Raw genomic sequence first — 10,918 nt, 5'->3', positions numbered from 1 at the left:
TGAGGTGCTAATACCTTCCTCAGACGTAATCGATTCCCGAACTCAAAAATTTGATTTTTGTAGACTATTTTCTATTTTATGATTTTTCTAATGTTTTTCCATAAAAAATAACATTGGTGGCGACTCCCTCTTTTTCATTTTATTTTTTGCCGTCCCATCGCGACCGAGGTTGCTACAATTTTAATTTTAAATAATCAACCATTTAACAGAAGGTGTGGCGGGGTTTATCGTAAAATTTATTATGTCACATCTCAGCATGAGAGGAAGGCATGGGTGGGGCAATAGCTTGATGTTACATAAAGCCCAGAAAATTCTTTTGATATTGACATGGTGAAAGTCGTGATTTTTTTATTTCTTGTTCGAGGAATTGTATGCGTATATGGATGGATGATACATGCTTCTGAACGCAAAATCCAAGATTATGAAATGAAAATACTAATTGTTCTGGAGACGTTTAAAAAGAATTGTATTTTTTCTGATAAAAAATATTATTTGTTGACTAAGACCAAAACAATGAATGTATTAATTATTTCTCAACCCATCACGAACGATCAGAGTTTCCCCAGATTTTTATTCAAGTATACCATCATTTTACTCTTACTCTCTCAAAATATATAACGTTATAACATTAGTTTCTTAAATTATTATTTTTAAAATAACTTTCTAAAAATGCAATCTATTGATCACGTGACTTAAAAATTTAAAAAAAAAACTTAAATTAAATGATAATATTAACAAAATTTAAGAATTAAAATATTAATAAATAGTTAAATTAGAAACTTAAATGAAACAACTAAAAATATCGATTTTTTTTTACAGAAATTTATAATTTTAGGGACGGCATGCTATAATATCATGGAGCAAATGGCAATTTACTCTTTTAGCCACTCGTTTGGCAAGATAATGACACCCTGCTTTTCTGATACTACTACTTGGCTTCAAACCGCATAATTGATTTGTTTTTTAGCTTCTTTTGGAATTTGTCTGAATTGTCTCCACTTAAACAAAGCACCAGAAGTTTTTTTTTTTTATTTCTTTGCCTAAATTCGGCTTTAGATTTCTTTTCTGAAATGATGTAATTTAGTAAAGACCATAGGAAATTCATTGCTTCCAAGTAGATATTCTCACATCAATTTACCTTTCCTTGAGAAAAATAAGTAAAAAGCAGGCATGAAATGTGTAAAGTCTGTGCAACACTTTTGACACCTAAATAGCAGAAGATCAGATTAACACGGAACAAAATTGCAAAACATTTCCAAATTGTTGCAATTAGAATCGTGCATGCTTGAAAACTGAAAACATGCCCTTTTACAACTATTGCTACAACAGAGACCGTAGGCTGATTATGCTTTAGAGCACTCAAAATGGATGTACAAATAAACTAACCCGCCTTTATTACTAAAAAGAGAAAAAGGTTAATCACCAGTGAAATAGGTTCTTACAGTGGCCCTTTTGAATCATCGACTACTTGAGGTCACAGACTTTTTCTTGGAGTTTTTGCCCAAAGATATCTTAGTGTAAACCTTCTTAGTTCTGATTGACAATAGAATGTCTAAGAAGAAGCCAAGAATGCAAGCTGCAGTCATGATTATGAAGGTTAGTCTGTAACAATGAGCTCCAACACAAGTGTTGCCTCCTCCAGCGGTGGTAGTTGCCTCCATATCATAGAGAATGCCAGCAAGCAGACCAGAAAAAAGGAAAGAACCAAGGGGAAGGTTAAGGATGAGAATGTTGTAAATGAGACCATAGTATTTGAGGCCAAATAACTCTGAGGCTGTTGGCACAGTGATGGCGAGCCGCACTCCGTAGCATATGCCAACTATAATGGACCCTATGTAAAGGGAACCTGGCATAGCCATGGCCAGAAGTATGTATCCCACCGCCATCAGTATTTGAGAGGCTGCATTCCAAAGAGGTCTAGGAGTTGCAGCTTTCCTGAAACCAAGCCAAATTGGAAAACACAACATGCTAGTCAAAATTTAGAACCAACCATGTCGCACACAAATTTTATTTCATAAATCAAGCTTGGTCAAAGGAACATTTAATTCTAATGTACGGTATTTTCATAAATCATTGAGCAACTACACCTATTCTATTCCCTTGCACTTGTATTTGAGTTTATCTAATAACATGCTATTTGCTACCAAGTCCTCCTTGCAAGAATTGCAAGGACCAATATGTGTCTATTTTTTTAAAACTTATACATCTATACAGTTAAATTTGATAATAATGAATGAAAGAAACATCTTCTTACCAATTAGAATTTTCGATCTAATAATGAATGAAATGAGTTCTTGTTTATAAATTATGATTGATATTTTCATGTCACGTACAATTTTTAATCAAAATCTGATATCAATTATATTGGCAATAAGAACCAACTATGCAAATACACCTCAATCTACCTTCACCAAAAGTAACATCCCAATAATAATAAAAAATTATTATGGTACCGTTTTAAATTAAAATGTTGTGATATAATCAATTTTTAAAATCAATAAAAATGACTTAAAATATATTTTTTCACTTTCACTTTTTTTTCTTCTCTAAACCAAGTACTGTGTTATTGAAAAACAAATAATTTAAATAATTAACTTACTCTTTTTTCTCACTAAATACTATTCTGAATATTTTAAATCATTTTGTAAAAATTAAAATAATTTTAAATTTTAATCCTTAATAAAAAATATCCTTAAGAATTTTAAGAAAATAATAAATGTAATCAAATCATTCTAAAATATCAAATGTTTACATATTTTTTCAAAAAAAATCAAAACAATTTCAAGATCCTTTAAATTTTTAAGGATGTTATAGAATTTCTCAAAAATGGGAATGGAAGAAAAATATCCACAAAAAAAAAAAAATGAAGGCAAATTCCAAGAAATTTCTCCTAGCCCTGGGAGCGAGATCACAATTAGACTAATAGAGAAAGAAAGTCAAGTCCACATCCATGACATTAGATGAGAGATGCAAAGCATGACTTCTCAAATCTCAAGTGGCCCTAAAGGAGGTAGAATAAAGGTAGTTTTCTAGAGACTTGAATTGATCAGGATCATCAATCTAGGTTCCAAGATATTTAAATAAATTTGTTATTCCTTTCACACGTGAGAAGGTGAAGGAAGGGGTTATTAGAGAATCTTACTTGATGAAGTGCTCCGAAACCGAACCCGAGATGATCCGACCGAAAAAGCCCCAAATACTGGTCAAGGACACAAAGAGGGAGACATCCGAATAACCCAACGCCAACCCAATCTGGCCCATATTGTTCATAACCGCCAAACCCGTTCCCACCCCACAAAGAAACGACACAAACAATATCCAAAAATCCACGGTTTTCAGAGCCTCCCATATCGTGTGCTCCTCCCCCACCACCACCGCTGACACGTTCAATCTCTCCCCCTTCACGTTTTCGCCAAGCAACGCTTCCTCCACATCCACACCCGCTTTCAACCCTCGCGATTTCAAGTAAGAGTGGACCGGAATTCCCAACGGCGCCGCCAACAGAACAACCAAAACCACGGCGAACGCCCCAGACGCCAGAGCGCTGGGGTTGGGCAGGAACCCGAAAGCCAAGAGGTAAAGGGCGACGACCACGGCGACTGCGTTGAAAACCCCGAAGTAGGATGAGTCTTGGTCGTCCTGGTGAGCGGCGGCGGGAGGAATCTCGCGGAGGAAAAAGATTCCGGAGAGGCAAACGGCGAATGGAAGGAGAGCGAGCATGAGTAGAAAGGAGGCAGGGTCGTCGGCGAAGAGAGCAGAACAGAGGTCGGTGAATATGGCGGTGCTCAAGCCGACATAGCCTTTGAGAATGCCGGAAACGGGGCCTCGGTTGCGGCGGAAGTTGCGGATGCAGGTGACTAGAACCGCCGTGTTCATCCAAGTTGTGCTGTTGCCCCCCATGCAGAGAAATAGACACATCTGCATTTGGGGAAGTAAAGTAAAAGGAAATGTTGTTGTTAATTAATAGTAGGTAATTAGTAAGTAGCAGCATCAGTAGTAGTACTAGTACCTGCCAGTAGGGGAGGGGTTGGATTCTGTGGCTCACCACCAGCCACTGGACCCCGTACCCGATGAGGCCTTCCATGGAGCCGATCAGGAGAATGGCCCATGTTGGAAATTTGTCAGAGGCCAGCCCAGCCACAAGCCCAAAGGCCTTCCCCACGTCTTTGGCCACCGACAGATTGTTCAGTTCGATTTGTGTTAGCTGCATCAGGGATTTCAGGGCGTCCGAGTAATTCGAGAATGTGTAATTGTTCCCCGAGATTGCTTGAATCCACACCGCCGCCACCAATCCCACCCATTTGCTACCGCTCACCATTTTTCTTTTTCTTTTTCTTTTTTATTTCAACCGCCCACCGTTCCCTACTTATACGCTACAGATCTGATTCTACTTGAAAGGGACGCTCCACGCCATACTTTGCTCTTTATATTTTCTCTCTCTAATTTTCCTATCTCTCTCCATTAACTTTAAAACATAGGATTACATCTCTTCTCCATCATATAAGCTACCCCAACATTTTTATTTATTAATTTCTATATAATTTTATTTATATAAGCCCAACATGCCAGTAGGGGAGTACACATTAGCTAAGAGAGTTCCTTATAAAAAGATTTTAAAAAAAATTAATTTAATTATAAAATAAATAATTTAAATTAGATTTATAAAATAAAAAATAAGATAAAATTGTAGAAATTAAAATTATAAAATTTCAAGATGTTATAAAATATTTATAAAAAAAAAAGAATTAATAAATAGTAGAAATAAAAAATTATTAAAATTATAATATAAAAATTTAAAATTTAAGAAAAAAGATAAAAATATACTTAAAAGTAATTCAAATTAAAATATAGAAATTTAAATATTTTAAATGAAAAGATAAAAGTATATTTAAAAAATTATTAAAATTAAACTATATAAATATATAATATTAATACAAAAAAATTAGAATATATAATAAAAATAAATAAATAAATAATTAAAAAATTTAAAAATAAAATATCATAAATATTATTTAAATAAATTATTAAAAATATAAAATACAAAATAAAATTATAATTATAATTACAAGTATACACCGGTACTCTCTCAAATAATGTGACTATCATAGAATTTATCTTTTTATAATTATTTATTTGACAAAATAAATAAATATAGAGAGATTATACAATTAATATAAAAGATATTTTATGTTACAAAAATATATAATAATTTTATCAAATTTAATTAAAATATTAATTATAGTTTCTATACAAATCTTAAACATCAAAATAAAATCTGTCAATATCTTAAACAGGAAAAAATAAACAAAAGAAAGAAAATACATCTGGTTATAAGAAATTAACTTTATATATTAAACACATTCAATTCAACGTGGCAATACTTAAAAAAATATATATATACTTTAAGAAATAAAATTTCTGATCTTTTTGCGTTAGTGTTTTTTTGAAAATATTTCAAAGAAAAAGCTCTTAAATTTTTTTCTAATCTCATATTTAATTTAATTTTTATTTATTATAATTATTTATGAATTAAATTTTAATATTTATAAAATAAATATCAATAAAAAAAATTTCAATATAAATTATTTATCATAAATATAAAATATAATTTATATATTTAAAAATATTTATTTATATAAATTTTAAATATAATTTATATATTTCAACATAATATTTATTTGTATATATGATTTTTATAAATTTTATTTATCTATAATATATATAAAGATGATAATTTAATCTAATATATATTATATATAATTTTATCTTTAAATTTTTACATGATAAAAATAATATTGAAAATGACTACTCTTATAAAAACAAAATTCAAACTCAAAATTTTGAAGTTTAAACATCAAATACATCATCCATTCATTTAATAAATATTAATAATTTTTAAATATTTTTATTAAATAAAATATAAAAAAATATATATATCTTAATTTCATTAATATATATAACAAACATTACACATATTAAAATATTAGCGTCTCACTCTCGCAGTGACTTTGTTTAAGGTTTTTATAGATAATTTCAAAAATTATTATTTTTAATATAATTTTATTAAAATAATCTTATTTTTATTTTGTCAATGTATAAAAGAATAAATTAAATATAATTGATATTATTTAAAATATTTCATATTAAATCTGTAATTAATTTGTAAGAAATAAAATATTAAGGACAAAAGGAATTATCATATATGAAATATATATAGTAATCTTGGTTGCAAGTTGTGGCAAGTGGCAACATTGCGAAAGAAAAAAGCAAGTTGTGGCATCAATGACGTCAACCAAAGATCAAATGACTATATATTTGTCTTAAGCGAAGTATTGTGTTAATTTTAAATAATAAGAATTTTGATTATTTGCACTTTAACTTTTTTATTTTATCACCTTGTGCAAGTAACTAGCCCACGTGTCATGTATTCAACAGTAAAATTTGATATTTTAATAAATTTATTATAAAATAATTATTTAATAAATTAATATTTTAATTATTCGAAATGATTTCGGATATTGATTATTCTGTGTAGCAGGATCAGAGCCTGGCTGGTGGTTGATTGTGCGTATATTCAATAGTATTCACTATTCAGCAGCCCGTCCACAGATAAGCAGTGTGCTGACACTTTTGAAGTGATAAGATAAGATAAGATGCCATGCATATACATTCACCATCATCCTAAGTCGCTTCGTTCGTTTCAACTTATATTTTTTATTTTAAACCACTCCTTCAATATTTTCTTTTTATACTTAGTTTAAATTTATTATTTATAAATCGAAATTATTATTTAATAAATTTTACTCATAATTTTAAGCTTTCTATATATTTAAATTATTAAAAAGCGTTAAATCTTGGAGTTCGAATCCTGTCTTGTGTATGCAGCCGCGTTAAATCTTGGGGCCAGTTATCCCACCCTTTGAGGTGCTTCCAACGTAGCGAGGAGATTAGTCACTGCTGTTGGCGGTGGATACTCCAGGGACGAATAAAAAAAAAATTTATTAAAAAGCGTGTTGCTTCAACAGTTGAAGTTATTCACTAAATCAATCGTATATATTTTGATAGTTTTAATGTGAAACATTACAGAATAATTTTTTATTTGGTTCAGGATCATTTATATTTTCTACCAAAGGTAATTCTATTTAAATTATAAGATCATTATATAAAAGATAAATTAACTTTATTGAGTACATATTTAATACAATTACATTCATAAGAACTGATTAATTTTAGATATAAAATCACGATTAAAAATATATTTTATTTTTATAAAGATTCATTTATAAAAAAGATTTATACTATTTTATAAAAAAAATTGAGATAAGTTATATCTCATTCAAGTTGATCTATGTATTCATTTGGACGATTGGTTATATATATATATTATTTAATGCTTTGTTAAACAAAATCAATATCATATATAAAATATTTAAAAAATATAAATAAATATCAACCGTAAGACTACCAAATTATAAACATTTAATTTATTTAAAACTTAATGTTTATAATCATTAATGTGATATTTAAATATTTAACAAATAGATTATTGAAATTGAATTATAAAAACAGTTGTTGAAAATTTTGGATTTTCCATGGATATTTTATTTTTTTGTGTTATAAATAATTTGAGTAAAAATATTGCAAAATTGTCCTGTCTTATTCATTTGGTTAAAATATATTATGATATAAGTGTAATTATATTTATTAATTTGGATAAAAAAATATTAAAAGAAAAGGTATCTGATTATGGGTATTAATTAGTGTGAACTAGAGTAGAGTACCCTGGTAAAGTTCTATTGACTGTCGGCTTCTTCCGATGGCAACTATCATTCCAGCTGCGTTACGGGTGCAACCGGTTTTAGACCAGCCGTTCAACGAATCAATTCAAATGACTTTTACAATAGTTATTATTAAAATCAATGAATTTATCATCCTATATATTATTGAATGTTAATATATTAATATATTTTTATTAAATATGTAATAAGAATACAAAAATGGTGAGATTTGATTATATATAAAAAAAAAAAAAAAAAAGAAAGGATGGGTTTGAATAAAGGAAATAGAATTAACAATTACAAGGGAGTCCAGCAGGTAGAAGTCTTAGGGTTCCAAATAGGAGGGAGCAAGAACTTGATACCGTCGTCCCCAACAGCGTTATAGGATCCACCATTTTGGGAATCGACGAGTAGTTTCCCAGAGGAGAAAATGTCAGGGCAGGTGCTGGTGGCTTCCAACAAGTGGTCTCCATGTCCAGTGGCGTAGAAGGCATCGCCGAATGGGTTAGTGACCGCTCCGGCCAAACCACCAGCCAACAACTTGACCATGGAATCGGCTCCGACGTTCCCGCTTGGTGGCAGCAGCGTCTTTCCCACCTTCCCATGGCTGGCCAAGAAGGGCCATGCACATTCAGGGCACTCCTCCTCCGGGTCCCCCACCGCTACGTAATACTGAGCATCGATAAGACCATGCTGAGCGCATGATCCGGCGCACATGTCCTGCACGGTTACTCCCTTGGAGGCAATGATGACCGCCAAGGTGTGTGGATTGCCGCCGGTTGCCTTGGGGAGGAGGGGCTTGATGAAGTCCTTGATCAGGACTTTTCCGTACGAGTAATTTTCATCCGACACTTGGTTCACCACTTTCACCGCTAGCTTCGTTGCTCCCTTTTGATAGCTAGCCACAATGTTCCACCATGATGAGACGTGCGGTTCTTTCCCCCCCGCCGAATCTGGGCCGTTCAGAGACCTGAAGAAGGACAAAATGGCTTTCCTTTGGGCCCTTGGAATTGGGCCGTACCATAAGATGCCCACGTTCAGGTTCCCCGTCAGGAGCCTTCCCCCGTGGTTGGTTAAGGCTGTTACACTATCCGAATGGGCAACCGGAAGGAGTAGCAGCAAGGACAAGGAGACTAGACTTCTTCCACAACAACTCATCTTCTCTTTCTTTCTTTCTTCTTCTTATTACTATTCCCTCTTCCCTCTTCCCATGCCTCCTATTTATAAGTCCCCCGCATTTCTTTTCCTTTTCTATCAATAGTCGCTTCAAAATAGAGGGAAGAGAGTGAAGACAGGGCCCAACAATCGAAACACAACATGCGCTAAACGTTTTTCCCCTCACACACCTTACTATTATTATTCCTTCACTACTCTATTTTTCATATCTTCATTTCTACCACATTCTCTAATCGCTTTTTTATTATATCAAAATAATTACATTTTCTTACAACATTTTATCTTATATTCCCAATGATATCCGTTAACAAAGTATAAACACTACACATATTTATAAATATTAAAATATTAATTTTATAAATAATTGTAAATATTTATGAATATTTGTGATCTTTTAAAAAATTAAAATAATGTTAATTAAAATTAATTATATTGAAATATTAATAATAAATAATTAACTTTAATTTTTAATTTTTGAATTTGTAGTTAATATCAATTTTGTTGAAATATTAAAAATAAAAATAAAAAGCAAACTCAATAACTTATATATATATATATATATATATATATATTAAACATAAACCGCTAATTTACGAAATTAGTTTTAAGGACTTTTTTTAACAATAAAATTTATAGAAGTCTTTTTTAATTTCTTATCTAATTTGATTTTTATTTCTTATAATTATTTAAGTATTAAATATTAATATTTAAAATAAATTATTAATAAATAAATATAATTTTGTATTATAATATAAATTATTTATCATAAATCTAAAATATAATTTATATGTATAAATATATCTATAAATTATTATAAAATTTAATTATATATAATAAACATACTTGTGCATTGCATAAATTAAAGTAATAGTATATATTAAACATGAATTATTATCTTGTGTGAGGAACTTTTTTCAGTGAGAAAAATTATAAAAATATTTTTAACTTCTTATATAATTCAATTTTTTTTATTATAATTACTAGTACTTTAGCATGTGTAATATACAAACATATGTATTATATATAATTAAAATTTATGATAAATTATATATATAAATAAATATTATATTTTTGGATTTAATAGTCTTTTTTGCAAATGTATTGGGAAAAACTCAAGTCCCACATCGACTAGAGATTAGGCAATTAAATACTATATAAGTGGAAAGCAACCCTCACCATACAAGCCGGTTTTGTAGGGTTGAGTTAGGCTTAATCCACTATTCTAATATGGTATCAGAGTTATCCTAGATTCTTAAAAATGGGCCACCCACCATTCATTGATACATGCACCATGGGCATGAGGGGGTGTATTTCAAGTCCCGTCAATTAGAAAAGGGCCACCTACCATTCATTGATACATGCACCATGGACATGAGGGGGTGTATTTCAAGTCCCGCCAATCCTAGATCATTGAAAAAGGGCCACCTACCATTTATCCACGTACCAAGCCTAATAGTGCTGGACGTGAGGGGGGTGTATTGGGAAAAACTCAAGTCCCACATCGACTAGAGATTAGGCAATTAAATACTATATAAGTGGAAAGCAACCATCACCATACAAGCCGGTTTTGTAGGGTTGAGTTAGGCTTAATCCACTATTCTAAGAAAATGGCTTAAATTCATTCTTCATTCAACTATGCTATCTTTTGGATAGAAGGGTGCATTAAGGAGACTCTCTTTCTCCTCTAGTATTTCTTGTTGAAGACATGCTCAGTTGTGGGATATCTTTATTAGTTGATTAGGAGTTGTGGCCACCTATGCTAAGAAAATGGCTTAAATTCATTCTTCATTCAACTATGCTATCTTTTGGATAGAAGGGTGCATTAAGGAGACTCTCTTTCTCCTCTAGTATTTCTTGTTGAAGACATGCTCAGTTGTGGGATATCTTTATTAGTTGATTAGGAGTTGTGGCCACCTATGGGAAGTTCATGGGGATTTTATCACTACAATAAAATAAATTTTTAG

The 10,918-nt window shown here is 31.0% G+C and overlaps 2 protein-coding genes across 2 annotated transcripts; both read right to left on the bottom strand.

Annotated features, from left to right (window-relative positions):
• Positions 1–1,226: 1,226 nt before the first annotated feature.
• LOC109817208 (Major facilitator superfamily protein) lies at positions 1,227–4,472 on the bottom strand. The gene is made up of 3 exons (XM_020382424.3): positions 4,010–4,472; positions 3,143–3,918; positions 1,227–1,935 (listed from the first exon to the last, which is right to left on the bottom strand). The coding sequence occupies exons 1-3, from the start codon at positions 4,316–4,318 to the stop codon at positions 1,458–1,460; spliced, it is 1,563 nt and encodes a 520-aa protein (XP_020238013.1). The 5' UTR covers positions 4,319–4,472; the 3' UTR covers positions 1,227–1,457.
• Positions 4,473–7,922: 3,450 nt separating this feature from the next.
• LOC109817193 (protein EXORDIUM-like 2) lies at positions 7,923–8,993 on the bottom strand. Its single transcript, XM_020382407.3, has one exon. It carries the CDS (start codon positions 8,934–8,936, stop codon positions 8,076–8,078), a length of 861 nt encoding a protein of 286 aa, XP_020237996.1. The 5' UTR covers positions 8,937–8,993; the 3' UTR covers positions 7,923–8,075.
• Between the last annotated feature and the right edge of the window lie 1,925 nt (positions 8,994–10,918).

This window comes from Cajanus cajan, chromosome 4 (assembly GCF_000230855.2).
Source record: "Cajanus cajan strain Asha chromosome 4, NIPB_CcT2T_4, whole genome shotgun sequence".
Lineage (NCBI taxonomy): Eukaryota > Viridiplantae > Streptophyta > Magnoliopsida > Fabales > Fabaceae > Cajanus > Cajanus cajan.
Note: the sequence above shows the minus strand (reverse complement) of the source record. Positions and strands in the feature narration are given on the sequence as shown.